The sequence below is a fragment of the Semicossyphus pulcher genome, unplaced genomic scaffold, assembly GCF_022749685.1.
Source record: "Semicossyphus pulcher isolate SPU_LCO1_2020_fin unplaced genomic scaffold, fSemPul1.0.p SCAF_13, whole genome shotgun sequence".
Taxonomy (NCBI): Eukaryota; Metazoa; Chordata; class Actinopteri; order Labriformes; family Labridae; genus Semicossyphus; species Semicossyphus pulcher.
The window spans coordinates 25,184,334-25,199,859 of NW_027211637.1; the positions used below are offsets into that span (position 1 = coordinate 25,184,334).

Below are 15,526 nucleotides of genomic sequence, written 5' to 3' on the forward strand. Positions count from 1 at the left end.
GTACAACTTGCAACAAACAACAGAAATGCATGCAACATATGCATTTATATCATCATATTATCTTCATACAATACAAGAGTAATCCAATGACCATATATATTATATTCACAATCAATATATTACATTTGTTTCAAGATACTTTCAAGTACAATGCCTGTGGTTTTGCATGTTGGAGCCTATTGACGACACAGTGAATATACTTTACATCACAATCACAATGAGACGTCTTTGTCATGTTTCATCAGAGAAGCTGACATGGTAATGAAGTTGTGTTTTGAAAATTCATATTGGTGCATTCAAGGAGCATTCCCAAGCCATGGAAAAAAGAAATTCCTACTTAGAAGACGCATAATAAGCGCATCATTTTTTGTTTTCTTTGCTTCTTGTACTGAAAACATTCATCTTTTGCTGTAATTTTTTAAAGCAATAATCTCAAAGATTTTAATTTAAATAACACAATGGTGATTGAGCTGATAACCCACTGATGAAAGCATTTGTATTTGCAGAATTATGAACTGGGTGTCTGGTGCGACTTTCGAGGAAATCACAAGCGGCGCCCAGTTAGTGACACGTTTTCCTTCACCCAGCAGTGGTTGGTCTCCCAGAGAGGGTAGGCGGAGCTAAGCGGCTGCTTTTCCGCTCTCTGCAAGTGTTGCAAGTAAACAGTAATCTACTATGTCTGAACAAACAAAGAAAAGATGGATGACTACAGATACAACTTCAAAAATAAGTGAAAATCCAAAGAAAAAGAAACAAATTCCGACGCTCAGATGAAGCAAACAGTCTGAAAAGGAAAGCGACCGTCAGCGAGGAAAATCAAGAGTTACAACCAGAGCCAACCGTGGACGCCACACATGCAATTACCATTTATCGCCATAGGTGCCGCCAAAGATAACAAAACTGAGATCTTCGAGATTGCAACTTTAAGTCACAGATGCTGGGATTTCCCAACAGCACCTGAACATAGCAACAAGAGGGAGTTTCATAACAACCCTACTACATATCCAGTCCATCAGTTAGTTTAAAATGTTTACCTTGAACATAAAAAGACCTAAACAATAGAAAATCTATATAAAAATGTACACTATTCTTTAGGACGTGATCACTGGTAACATAAAATATACACACGTGTATTTTCTCGGCCGAAACTTGCAAAACCACCATTATAGTACTTAAACGACAGCATGAAGGCATCACCTGCCTAACGTAATAAGGTGACACACAAACATGCGTGTCAAACATAAAAGTCCGCAGTAAGTCCAGACAGGCCAGTGTTGGACAGCGTCGCTCCCGTCCTCTAGCCGAGGCCTTGGTCCTGGCTCTCTGTGTGTCTGCGGCTGGTGCGTTTACGCTGCTGCTGCTGCTGCTGCTGCTGTTGTTTGGGATTGAGCTGTTCCCAGTAGGACTGGCAGTACTGGTTAATCAGTCTGATCTCGGGCGGGAACGGTGTGGAGACGAGGGATGAATGTGGGTCAGTACCCGCGTGACGCGTTTTTGGCTCCTCGTCCTCGTCTTGAGCGGTGAGAGCCAAGACGATGTCTCGGTCCAGGATGCGCAGCGCCACGCGAGCCACCGTGTGTTTAAAGTTGTTCTCCGTGGCGAGGCAGTGGTAGAGCCCTGCGTCTGTTTGGTTGAGAGACTTCAGCAGGATGCCGTGGTTGGTTTTCAGAATACCTCCCGCGCGGTTGAGCTGCAGAGAAAAGAATTAAACAAAGTCTAAGAGAAGGAACAAAGTATTTTAAATAGTTCACTGTTTACAAATGGGAAAGTGGTTGATGCTCTTAAAGGCACAGTACGTAATTCCTGCAGCTAGGGGAGCTCTCAATCAAAACAAAACAAAACAAAAAATGTAGTTTGATGACATTTTGAGGGAGGGTTGGCTCATGGGAGTTGTTGTCCTTATTGTTAAACAATCTCCACTGCCAATGGAAATCTATCTGATGTTACTCCTGCAGAAATCACGTTCATGGACGAGGTAAGATTCAAGTTTTATCAACATTACTCCTCTTTATTTACATTATGATATCTCAATGTAATAAATATTTGCTAGTAACTTAAAGCAACAGTGAGTAAGATGGTAAAACTGACACAAATATACATTCATTTTAACTCATCACTTTATTTGTCTTTTAATTTAATCCATAAAAAAGCTTAAAAACAATCTATTTGCGTTTTATGTGAGACTATTTCTCAGCCGGGTACACTGACTCCCTTGTGTTTGCTTGTTGCTTGGTAACCTCACATGTCGTCAAGACTTATATGGACATATCTAAGAGTGAGAGTATTAATATCCTCCTCTAACTTTCTGCAAGAATGCTAGAAATAATTCCCAAAATGTCAAAACATTCCATGAACATTTAGTAATATGTAATTTTAGCTGCTCCTCACCACTTTCCTCTTCCCGTCTCTCTGGAAGAGCCACTTGACGGTGGCCTGAGGAGAGCGAGGCTGACACTCCAAGAAGGTGCTGCTGCCCTCGACCCCAAACTGGACGGTTTCTCTGAGGCGTTTCTCCACTGCACAGACAGAGAGCAAAGGTATGTTGACATCACCTCAAAACAAACAACTTAAGTTATTTATGATGTTCAAACAAACTTTAAAGTTGCCTCACCTTTAGCATTAAAGCCTCTGCACTGCCTCAGAGGGTCACCATGTTTAACATCCTGTCTCCTGCTCCTCCTGAGACAGATCAGACATAAAGATTAAGTTGACTTCTTTACTTTAAAGCCCAGAAACAGAAGAGTGAACTGTAAAGATACGAGCGACCCCTGACCTCTTGGTGGATGGGGTAAAGGCAGAGCAGCTCTCTCCGTCCCAGGCACAGTAGGGGTCTCGAGCCAGGCAGCAGTCGGAGCAGGCCCGGCCGTACACGCCGCAGCGGTGCAGCGACACCTGGGTCAACCCGGCGTCTGATGACACGTACAGCTGTTGCTATAGTGAAAGAAGGAAAATAAACTCAAGTCATTGTCGCTGTGAGGAATCTGTTTAGATAAACGCGTTGAAATGTGTGGATGAAAGTCTGCTTTGACATTAAGACGAGGTAGCTTACTCTTTTAGAGGAGATCTTCATGGTTTTGACCGGAGCTCTGCTCTGTTAATAGAAAAAAAGATTACATTTATAAGATATTTGCTTTAAGATTAGAGTCTTTTTTCTTGATCACATATTTAGACGTACCCGGAAAATCTCCACTTCCTCTAGCGTCAGCTCCTCCATGCTCGTCGGATCCTTCGGCAGAACGATAACTTTTTGGACAGTTCCTCGATCTACAAGTGAACGAGAAAATATTTTAGACCCGTGGTTCTCGACTGGTGGGTCGGGGCCCAAAAGTGGGTCGCGGAGCTGTTTTAAGCGGATGTGTGCTTGGGAAAAAAAAAGTTGTGGAAAAAGCTGTTGCTGCGCTTTTATTTTGAAGGACATGGGTTTCCTTTGACTTTCCTGCAGTCGTAGTGTAGTTTCTTTACCATGTAGTCCAGTTAAACCCCTTTCCCACCAAAATTAGCGTGTTGACGCAGGTTTTTTTAACCAATGGGTTACATTCTTGAAACCTGATGAGCCCAACAGAAGTTGCATTTATGTTGCAGTTTTTAGCACATTTCTTTAAAGGGAATATTTTCCCCTTACGCGCTGCCACCATTTTGCTTGACTTTTATACGGCTGTCTTTTGAGATGTTGACATACTGCGATGTCTCGTTCCGTCTCAGCTCTAAACTGCATCATTTCTCATTAAAGAAACTTGAGTGGTTGAAAAGAATCCAAAATTTGACTCGTTATTTGTCATTATGAGGTGGGTCTATGAGGCGAGACCAGGTGAGAGCCACTGTTTTAGACCTTCATTATATCAAAGACTAATCCTTCAGCTGTACGATTTCCTTCAGCCCTGCAGCTGCCTCACCTGTCCCCAGGAAGAGCACCTCGTATCGTCCGTCCACAGCGTCCACCTGATCAACCACCATGGCTGTGAAGCGGTAGTCCACGCCGGTTCTCACCACCAGGGGGCGGCGGTGGATCGGATACACTGGATGGTACATGAGGGGATGTGCTCGGATGAAATTCACAGCCTCATCCGAGAAGTTCTTGGAGGAGCGGATGCCAGGTGTGAAGGTTCCTCCAGGACACTGGACGGGAAGATAGAAGAAGTTATAATATATATTTTGAGATTAAGATGCGGTTTATTAAATTGTATCGATTGGGAGACATAATGAGTGAAGCGTACGGTTCCAGGCCGAGGGTAGGGAATCTTGCCAGTGTACTCTGTCCACTGGTAATTATGGCCATGTTTGTGGGCGAACGGTCCGTTGAAGACATTACGGATATCAGCCATCGAGTACACACAGACGGCTGAGCCTTTAAACACCGAGCTGAAGCAGAAAGAGACAATTAGGGTAATTAAAGCAGCAATTACAGCGTGAATCATCCACAAAAATGTGTGAAGAGGTCGAGCGAGGTGTGAATTTATCGAGAAAAAAACGACTCACCCGGCTGTGGTGAAGAGAGCGTACACCATCGGGTTTCGCTCATCCTGTGTGGGCTGAATAAACACATCACCTGCAAGATAAAAAGACACAAAATCAATAACAGGAAGGTAAAAGCAGCTGCAATTAAAACGCTATCAGTGCTTTGTTTCATTGTGGCCTCACGTAGTTCGTCAAATCGTGTCTCCACTCCGTCTTCTCCGATCACCGAGCAGATAAGACGGGCCTTCAGGAACGTCGTCCAGCGGTTCACCAGGGACTTCTGCCCTCCTTCATCATTCTAGACAGGAAGGAAATTGGGTCACGGCTCGATTCGTACACTGGGTTTTATAATACAAAGTAAGATGGATCTATTTTCAGCACGTATTTGATGCTTTTTGGCTCACCAGACACACTCTTCCCACCCGGGCTAAAACGCTGGGGCTCGCCCCGCCGCTCGAGTCCAGAGTCTTCTCACGGAAAAAGAAGTAAAGTTTGTCATCGTTCCTCTCTGCACTGTCAGGGATCTGCTGGATCTGAACAAACACGGGCTCTAGGAGGATAAAGACACATAAACGGAGGGAGGATTGAGCAAAGCGGTTGTCAAATAAAATGAGAGGAACCATAACCTGTAATCAGAAACATTTACCTCCTCACACCCCCACTTACTCACCGTTGAGCCACCTGGAGTCATACTGCTCCGTCCTGATTGCTGTTCTCCCTCCCATGGTCCTAAACAGAGCAGCATCTGTACTCATGAAGTCAATATGGACGCCTGCATATAGGTTACCATCTGTGAAGGGGGAAAGCAAGAGAATACAAGGGTAAGGCTTTAACAGAGTAAGGAACTTGGTTTGATTTTCTGCCATCAAATGAAGCATTTCTTACTGAGCAGAACGGCGACGCTCTCCTGTTTGGGATCGTAGGAACATTTTCCCTTCCCTGAATCCACATACCCAGGGACCAGCCGAAACAGGTAGTCCTGCAGAGGCAGATTAGACGAGAAGAAGATGCATTAAAAATAGACTAAAACGTCACAAGGGAGCATGGGAAAATCATAAACAAATTGCTGTCCCAGTTTGTAGTCCTGAAATATTTAATAGCTTTCCAGGCCTGCTGCGGAGGGATTTTTGCGGTAAATCCCGCTCAGGGAAAACTGTAAACGTCTTTATGATCACCTCTGCCCTCCAGCCTCGGTTGATGAATGTGCAGATTGGCTGGTACGCCCCCGTCCCACAGGTGTAGAGGTGGGTGCGGTTCCACGGCTCTATCAGGCGCACAAAGTTGGCACATTCACCCTGGACAAAGAGGAGCGAGACAAATGGAATTCAAACATCATCGTCGTCATTGTCCCGCCTTGAAAAGCAGATGTTTTGAAAGAACAGGATGTAAACACAAGATCCCACCTGTCTTCCCTTCCCCGTCATCTGACACTCTCCCTTTCTCTTCGCAGACGCAGGCCAGTGGATCTGTGTTTGTGAAATACGGGATTATTAAGGATCGCTGCATTCACAGACTTACCGCCGCATACCAAACAGCAGACCGGATTAAACTGGTGGAAGTCTGTACTCACTATGAGCGGCTCCTTGTTGACGTTGTGCATGTCCAGAGCCACCAGGTACTCCCGGCTGCCCAGGTACAGACGGCCCTGATCCTGATCCATCAGGAGGATGCGGTAGTCGCTGGTGTTGAAGGAGAAGCTGAAAGGTCGCGCTGCTTTTGTGTCCATCAGTTCTGCGGGAGAAGTGGAAGCTTTGTTATTCAATCAGAACTTTATTACAGACAAAAGACAGGACAAATCACCGACTAAAACACAGTTAGAGTTCATGGTTTAATAATGCAACATATATAAAAATGAATGTAAAAGTCTCCAGAGCTAGGATTGTAAGCATGTACTACATTTGATGATTCTACTTTCACAGGCATTTAGCAGCAAAATAAATGTGTACATAAGATAGTTTGGAGAGATCTGACTCATGCATTCACAAACATTTCGCTTGCACTACACACCAAATAGGGCGCTTAAGAAGTGTGGAGTATATAGAGGAGTACTAAGGCCCTAAATAGAGACATCTACCGTTGCTCTGTACACACACGAAACCTGCATGTGTGCTTACGCATACATCCTGCAGCATCGCCTCTACATCTCATCGTCATTTGTTCTGTGATCAAACGTCCGACATACTTGACCCTTTTACAGACACCAACATTATGAACAGACAATGTGAAGTCATTAAATTTCTCTTGTCGTTATTATATTTGATATCATGTGCACCACAATGTAGCCAGGAGCTGCTGGAGACTACTTGGACCACAAGATCATCTGCACACATAGGATGGTTCACTAGGCTCTTTCCAATCTTGCACCCAGTATTAAAGGCTTATTACTGCTTGGGTTGTTCATCAATATAAAGATTTAGTTAAAAAAAGAAACACCTTCTTTGAAACCCGACAGCAGGGGGAGCAGAGGTTACCTCCCTAAATCCTTCCCTTTATTCCCTTTATGCCTTTAACATGTTTCATTACTGACTTGGCTGAACTTGTGGCCCCTTTAACAACACCCTTCTCACTTCTTTCTGGAAAAATGTGTGTCACTGAATAAATATAACTCGCCTTCTTGCATTTTAAGAAACACATTCGCTTTTAAGATCTTAATATTTTATGCGTCCTGCCCGTCTGATCGAGTTTAAGGCACCACCCGCCCCGTGGAGTCGGACGAAAAAGCGGGTCCCTGAGGGAACACGGTCAGTGGAACTCGCTGCTAATTCTTAAGATCAGGATTGTGTTCAGCAGAGCGTAACCTGTTAAGACACGCCGCAGTGGAAAATGTTTCTGCTTTTTTTTTTTTTTGTTCTCCTGAAAGCTTTGATTGAACAATTTTCATGTGCTGCGAGGGCTGCGTGCTGCACTCCACCTCTGATGTGACTTTTTTTCCATTCTTCCATCCAGCACTTCCTTTAAAGACGCATTAAAAAGTTCCCCCTCAACAGACACACTCATCTGCGGCATGTTCAACATATTGTCCCCCATATTTGCACACTGGGATACATGGTAAAGACAGCAGGCTTATGCAATGACAAATGTTCACAGAGACCGTCAGAAGCCGGCTTACAGGGATTGAACAGGAAGCACAATCTTTATTTACATCAAAGCGCCCGCCATCTTCCTTTTGAGGTCAATGTGAACAGGATGCAGTCAAGGTGCGACTAAAATAAGCTATGCAATCGGATCTCCGGACGACACGAGATGGAGCCGCGGAGGTGGGAACACGGGGGGGGACCGGTCCTGTTCCTGAGAGGTAAACACAGGATAACAAGCCTCTGGACCAGCTCCACTGGGCCGTAGTGGATTCACAGAGCGGGCTAAATGTAGAAAGACCACACCCCTATACATGTCTCCATCCTCCAAAAATAGCAAACAATGTACTGCCATCATCTGGTAAACATTCAGCTAACACTTATCCCCTGACAGCATAGTGACACCGACAGGGAAACACTAGGAAGGACGTACAATCTGAGTATGAAGCTACAGCTGAGCCGCTATTATAAGCTCTCGTGTTACAACTTGACAACATATTGTCACTGAGGCTCTAATGACCACCGCTGTTTAGTCTCCGGCCTATCTCAAGTATGAGCAAACTGGTGACAGCACTGTGGGGGCCTGGGATTCTAAAACAAGGCTTTAATTACAGCCCACATTTTGCTCTCTAGCAATGCTGACTAATTCTATCAAATGAGTCTGAGGGAAGCCCTTTGAAGTGAGTCTAACTGACACAACCTCCCAGCGACAGAGGAAACAATGCAAGATCTGTATCCTCCTGAGTGTCAGTCAGGCCGGCTCATTTGTTCAGAAGAGTCACATGTCCCCCAGCCGCCCCGAAAACCTCCTCCACAGGCGCCTCGGGGGAACAAAGGGACCCGGTGTCACAAACAATGAACAATAAATCCTTGGAGTGGCAGCAAACAGTTGGCCAGTAAATCCAACTTTTTTCCTTTTTGTTCGGCATTAGGGGGGAGGGTGAGGGAGGTCTTTCAAAGTGGCTGCAAACTTTATCAACAATCTGACAATTCGACAGCTGCTCTGAACGAGCTCCTGTGCATAAATTTGTCATGAAGAGCTCCGAACGGATGTGAATTCCTGGATCCCACTCGGGGAGGAACACCGTCAAGTTCAAGACCAAACTTGTGTAATGGGTCAGACTGCCACTTTCTGCACCCTGCTTCAAATAAAAAACAACCCACAAGTATGTATAAGCTGTTTACCGAAAGGAGATTAGCGTTAAAGGTCAAATAAGAATGCACTGAAATTAACCAAACTGTTGCCGTTGTACGAAAGCCACACACAACGCGGAGGCAGCTGTTTTCAGTCTGACAAAAATCAGGCAAAATCCAAAACAGCACCACACAGCTCGTGATTAGCTCACCTCTAATCTGCATCAGATGTCTCTCCTGTTCACATTGTACACAATCGATCTTTGCTGTTGTGAGCTTTGTGGTTCTTTAATAATCAGACACAGTTGTGCTGCCTGAGGAAAAAGGGTGTTCTCCGAGCTAATACTGAGGTTGTTTGCATGTGCGGATGCCAGTGCGTGTATATGTGTGTTTGGATGTGTATGTATCAGATTTTTTTTTTCTTCTTTATGATTACCTGCAATTTAATTTACATAACTTTGGATAATGTTTGTCTCTGTTACTATTAGGGGCGGGAATCGCAGGGTAACTCACAATATGTTGCGATGCGATGCAGTAGGGAGTAAAAGTATAGGTTGTCCGAAAAATAAATACTCAAGTAAAGTACAGATACCTGAAAAATCTACTAAAGTACAGTAACAAAGTATTTGTACTTCCCACCTCTGGATACGATACGATACCATACCATACGATGTGATACGATGCGATGCGATGCAATACGGTACAATACGGTACGGTACGGTACGATACAGTACGATACAGTACGATACGATGCGATACAATACGATATGATACAAAACAATACGATATGATACGATACGGTACGATGCGATACGATGCGATGCGATACGATGCGATGCGATGCGATGCGATGCGATGCGGTACAATACGGTACGATGCGATACGATGCGATACGATGCGATACGATGCGATACGTGGCCCACGATAACGATAATATCAGGATACAGAGATTCTGCAATAATTTATATATTGTAAGACAATCATATAACGATACATCATTATCTGATTAACTGAATAATTCAAAATGCCTCTAAAATGGTGAAGTCCAGGATTAATGTATTTATTCACTACAATTTGGTGTCAGTTTCACAGAATTTGACACACACTGAGATGAAACAATGTGCCTGTTTTCAGTCTTTAAATGAAATTTACAGAACTATAGAACAACAAATTAGGACTTTGGATTTGAAAGTGGCTGTCGCATCTCTTATTTTCTTTTCACCGCTGACCAACATTATCCCGCCGTCTTCTTCTTCTTCTTCTTCTTTTATCCTGCTGTTAACATCTTCCTCGGCCAATTAATTTCCGTTCCCTCATTCATGTCATAAGCGCCACCGCAAGGAGTCATGAAGTAGTGACACGGTGAGACAAAATAGCAGGGAAATCTGTAAGGAAAATATTTGGTGCCAGTCTATCAATAATTGTGTTGCATGAGGACGACGATATATTGCTGTAATTGCCACCCTTAATTACTGCTCTCTTTTTAGAACGTATCGGTAATTACTGAACACTGGATAATGAGGAGGAAATAGTTTGAAGTCATGCTGTTTATTTGCTGCAATAAGAAAAACCGCTCTCCACTATCCTCTAAATAAAGAACTGCAAAAACAAGACAGAAATATTACAAGCATGACTTCAGCCGAACAAGATGAGACACCAAACGCATTAACGCTGCCTGGACCTGATCTGCGACCACAACATTTCTTGACTCAGCTCCACATGAAAGCACGAAAGAATGTTATAAATCTGATTCACACCTCTAATTCTCACTCGCAGGTACTTCAGGTGTGACGTGTGTGTGTTTGCGCTCGCAGTGACAACATGATAGAGATGCAGAAATAACTGTAATCATCCGGCATTGTTTTGATCAAAGGTGACAGCCACATATCTGGAACATGAGATGGTAACTACATGGGAAAATCCCAAAGTCCTACAAAAAAAAGCTCTTTTCATCCATTATTTTGAAGCTTGCGGCCAAAAACGTTACAGTTCCAAAGTATCATTTTGCTCCTGTGGTCAAATTTCAGGTGTTTCCTTCTTGTGTCATCATGTCAGACATCAAAAACAAAGGAGAAGAGACAGGCCAGGTTGTAGAGGGAGCTGGTTTTCGGGTGTGGGGAGAAATTCGGTGGAAGGGCACTACCAGTGAGCCACCACACGTAACATCCACCTTTTGTTTTCAGTGTTGCACTGTTTGACATGTGGCAGGAAACACGCTCTTTACATATGTAACTAGAGGAAACTAAAGCGCTGGTGTGGATGCGTGCGTGGGTGTGTGCGCGTGACTTGGGTGCGTGTGCGACAGGCTTGGTGGGAAACAACTTTAGAGAAATGACGGCAATCCCTGCTGTCAGAGCAGTTTCAGTTAATCTGTATGAGCTCACCTTTGAAGGAGAGGCGAACCCGCGGAGCCGACTGCTGCAGGCCCGAGACTCTGTAAACACATAAGGCCAACAGGAGGAGTTGGGCTCCAGATGCTGTCATGGTAACAGTCATGCAGGTAGCCCACAGAGATCTAAATCTGGAGGAGAAAAAAGAAAAAGGAATGAACTATTATTACAGAGTGCCCCATGAGAAATGGGAGACAGAAAAAGAAGGAAGGACAGGAAAGAGACTCTCTCTCTCTCTCTCTCTCTGATCTCTCCGATCAGAAGTTTGGCCTGCAGCCTTCCAAGGCGAGACGTATAGTTTGGCAGGACAGAACAACGTCCAAATCTTCACACCTGCTCTGGAAAATATGACAGGCCTATTATTTATTTAAAGTGTAAATGTAGTGAGGTATGTGTTGAGACTGTAAAAAAGGCATATGCAGGCACATTCACGTGGAAAAAGTCTGTAAAAGGTTATTTATATTTTCTTGTCTTCATCTTGTGCATGATCTTAAACACATAACACTTTCTTAAACAAATGTGTATCCATTTTTTTTATAGAAAACCGATTAAAGAAAGAGTCTGGCGCCCATCAGTGATTCTCTCTGCTTCTCTCTCAACAAAGCATGTCAGCGTTCTTGCAGGAGTTGACGAGTGAAATACATGACAGTTCAAAGAAACAGGTACTCCTCGCTGAAACAATTTCTGACAGTTTAGGGGTGTTGAAACGTGGCCTAACTGTTAGACCTTAACTCAAGCATTCATTATGCATCTGCACTTTGCTGGAGAGGATCCCATATAAATTATGAATACTAAAAGCTGAGTCCACAACATCCATTAAATTGTGTCCCTGTAGGTGTGCTTTGCTCGGGCTATAAGCCATCCCACGGGCTTTTCTTTTTTTCTCATGGCATCCATGCAGCCTCGGCCTCTGGTGGCACAGGGTACAAGCCTGGAAAAATGAGGGCTTTTAGGGGGAGGCATTCGTGCAGAAAAACTAGAGAGAGATTTCACAAAATGATTTCATTACATTTCACAATAAGGCGAAGATTTATGTGCGTCACATTCTATGAAAAATATGTTTCCATGAAATATGTGAACATTGTGATGAAAGTGAAATGACTGGCATGCTGAGGGTTTCGAAATTGAAAACAGAAGCCAGGGGGAACGCCTCGCAGGCTTCCTGGCATAATCACACAGTTGCCATATATCAGCTCAGCAGGGGAGCTTGATCTCCATTCCTACCATCAAACACTAAATATTCACCGCTGATAACTGTTGATCACTGTAGGGGAATGCGAGTCCATTTTTAAAGGTCAGCAAATTATATACTGAGATTGCTTCTAAATGTTTTGACTGAGATCAGTTAGGAAATTGTAGCTTTGTGTAATTCTGTCCCTGCCCTTGTACACAAACTAACCGGATATGTTGGTCACTCGATTGTGTGTGTGACAGTTTGTTTGTATTGGTTATGTTTTTAGAGTAGCAATTTATATGCTGCTCTCTTGGCCAGGTCTCTCTTTTAAAATAGATGATTAATCTTTATAGGGCTTTAACATGGTTAAATGAATGATATAAGTAGAATACATAGATGCCTACAGTAATCTTTTTTTGCCAGGAAGAGTCACAGACATTTGTCACCTATAGAAAATATAAAATTAAAACAGACCTTGATTAATAAGACTTAAAACTGAATGAAATCCAGCATGAATGACTGAATATTGTCACCATAAATGTCAGCTAATCAGAGTCGAATGAGCGTATGATCACCACAGACACATGTTCAGCCACTATTGTGTTCAAAATGGTTTGGCAAAATGTGTATAAATTCATTTCCAACATATAACATTTTAATCTGCTTTAATTTAAATTCAAACAGAACAATTTTCAAGTGTAGTTATGTCCATTGAAATACCCTAAATATATCAACAATCACCCACCAGGAACTACATCATAAAAATGTGCCTGTAGGGCTCCATTTCTGATGGCCTGATTGTAAGCTACTTATTGTATGAATGACGGTATTTCTGCTGGTTTTCAGTGTTGGGTGGTACCGACGGAACAGACTAAAGTTCAGCTGTAAAAACACATGGTATCCCTTTAAAGAAAAAAAATAATTACAGGATTTCAATAACCTTGTTCTTTTTCCGCGGAGCAGTGCGCACTTACCTGTGAACTCAACATCCAGAAATAGGAACCGAACAAATGTGTGAAGGACTTCAGTTAAATAACATTCAGAGTAACAGAGTAACCAAACAGGAGTTAAAAGTTAAACCAGAGAGAAGTTAAATGTCCTACCTTTGAATACGGACTTTCTCGGTACGCCTCTGAGATCCAAAAACTTGCGGGATGTTACCGCTGCATTCCCCGCGTTTGGTGCTTCGGAGCTGGGTTGAAAAATCTCCTTCAGCAGCAGCAGACGCAGCTCTTTGCGCAGGCTTAAAACAATCCGATAGGTTTGCAAAATTCCCCTGGAGAGAAAGAAAAAATCTGAGCCTAATCAGTCGCTGTACCCGGCTGAATTGCTCCCATGAAACATTAAAAAAACACAAAGCTGTTCCTCAAACGCGTCTTCCACTCTTTCCAAAAGTTTACGCCCGGATTGGAGCACTCATCACCGGGATGTGAACAAGATGTTGGTCCGCTGATCCTTCAGTTTGAGTGTGAATCAAGTGACCAGGTGCAGGTGTTGGGAGAGAGTCTGCCCTGCTGTCCTCTCCCTTCTGTTCTGCCCCCACCCAGCCTTCTCTCTCCTGTTGGCCCACAGCAGCATTGGACCAAACCTCTTGGTACACCATATGGGTATGATTAACCCTGTCACTGCTGGTGGGTTCAACACACCAAGCTGTTATTAGAAAAATGCCAGTGCAATAGTTTAAAAAAGTTATTCAAGCTTAATAATTCAGTTAAATGGTGAGAAGCGTAGAGCCACTGCTTTATATAAATGCCTTTCTCATGCACCAGGAGGGCCACAGACTATTCTTATACGTGATGCAGGGGCTGAAATACACTATTAAAGAGGGGCTGCCACTCGGACAGTGTCACCATGAGAGCCAGGTCATCCGAAAAAAGATTCCTGGGATTCCTCTCCGGCTGGCTCCAGCGCTCATGACAACAGTGACAAAGCAAGGAGAAGGGGGGAGGACTGGACGTAAAGGACATCCATCCTGTTCACAGGAGCCCTGAGCTTGAAATTAAAACAGCTTTTTCAGAGCTCATCGTTACTGGCTTTGTGGTGAGCTGTGACGCAGTATGGTGCACTATGGCACAAAAGCAGGAGGGTGAATGTATTCTCAGTCAGACAATAAAATAGTATAAACACATGAGGCAATGCGATGTGTCAGTGTGTGTAAAAGGTCACAGAGGATGGCAGTTCCTGGCAGGCCTTGGAGAGCTTCAATTTGGAACCTTTTTTAGAGTTGTCCGTTTAGGTAGTATCTGTGTCGGGATCAGTATTTCTGTCCGATACCACCTAAAGTGTGGTATTGGTTATCGCTGAGAACACAACGCACCAATCAAATAGGCTACCATAATTTATCGTCACCCCCAGAATCATCACCTCTGGTTTTAGGTAATGTATCATCAAACAACAACAAGCCAGTGTTAGCAGGGAGTGTAATGTTAGTCAAAGCTAGCAAGGCGTCAGTGTTTTTTCTAAAAGTCCCTTCAGCTAACTTTACAATTCAACTATTTCCTAGCTAACATAAATGTAGCTCTTAAAACCGTTAGCTAGCTTATATTACTGTTAACTAGCTTACATTACCGTTAGCTAGCTTATTGCCGTTAGCTGGCTTAATCACTGTTAGCTAGCTTAAATCACTGTTAGCTAGCTTACACTGCCATTAGCTATATAAGATTACAGTTAGCTAGAAATGTACACCTCTCCTTTTGTATCGCACTGCTTTAGGGCTACTTAGTAACTTAGTGTAGGCCATTACTCAAGTATAGGTATTAGGGTCAGTAGCAGGAAGGAAAAATGGTATCAAAACATTCGTCCTTTTTTTTAATTTATCCTTATTTATCCTTAACACACATTCTCAGGTTGATTCATTGAGTGTGTAAGCAGCGACCTTATCTCAAGTTGGGTATCAGCCAGATGTGATTTACAGGCGTCAGTGTGTCAAGATGATGTGTTCAGGAGTCTTTGTTTCCTTCCCCACAGGAGGCATCCCTCTGTTTCCAGCTGAGGAAATGAGTCACGACCGGTGCCAAGTTCAGGTTTCCGTGTGCTCTCAACTTTGGCCATGGAACACCGGTACAGTGACCAGCTCTCACCCCCTCAAAACCACCTCTTAACGTCCTCTGTATCTTTTTCCTGTACCATCATGCGGTCTTATCTAAACAGCATGCACCGACCACTGACTCAACTTGCTAACAAGATAGCAACAGCCCTTCACTCACAGGTGAAAAGGGTATTCTTGCTCTGTGTACGTGAGTACAAGGAGCAGGAAATAGTGTCCAAACAGGCCCCTGACATGATGGATAGATTTTTGT

General features: G+C 43.6%; 1 protein-coding gene across 1 annotated transcript; it reads right to left on the reverse strand.

The window, feature by feature from the left end:
• Positions 1-707: 707 nt before the first annotated feature.
• On the reverse strand, positions 708-13,430 carry LOC138590414 (semaphorin-3F-like). The gene is made up of 18 exons (XM_069661050.1): positions 13,331-13,430; positions 11,048-11,184; positions 6,026-6,186; positions 5,859-5,921; positions 5,631-5,750; positions 5,341-5,434; positions 5,126-5,245; positions 4,860-5,005; positions 4,639-4,753; positions 4,477-4,546; positions 4,215-4,359; positions 3,894-4,116; positions 3,176-3,264; positions 3,050-3,091; positions 2,774-2,931; positions 2,612-2,679; positions 2,389-2,516; positions 708-1,690 (listed from the first exon to the last, which is right to left on the reverse strand). Exons 2-18 carry the CDS (start codon positions 11,157-11,159, stop codon positions 1,298-1,300), a joined length of 2,247 nt encoding a protein of 748 aa, XP_069517151.1. The 5' UTR covers positions 11,160-11,184; positions 13,331-13,430; the 3' UTR covers positions 708-1,297.
• Positions 13,431-15,526: the final 2,096 nt, after the last annotated feature.

Excerpts from the sequence above, each read along its gene's own strand:
- LOC138590414 (XM_069661050.1), bottom strand. The coding sequence starts at position 11,159 with ATGACTGTTACCATGACAGCATCTGGAGCCCAACTCCTCCTGTTGGCC. Across the intron at positions 4,117-4,214 it reads CCTACCCTCGGCCTGGAACC|TGTCCTGGAGGAACCTTCAC; the intron begins GTACGCTTCACT and ends CTTCCCGTCCAG. Across the intron at positions 2,517-2,611 it reads CAGAGGCTTTAATGCTAAAG|TGGAGAAACGCCTCAGAGAA; the intron begins GTGAGGCAACTT and ends CTGTCTGTGCAG.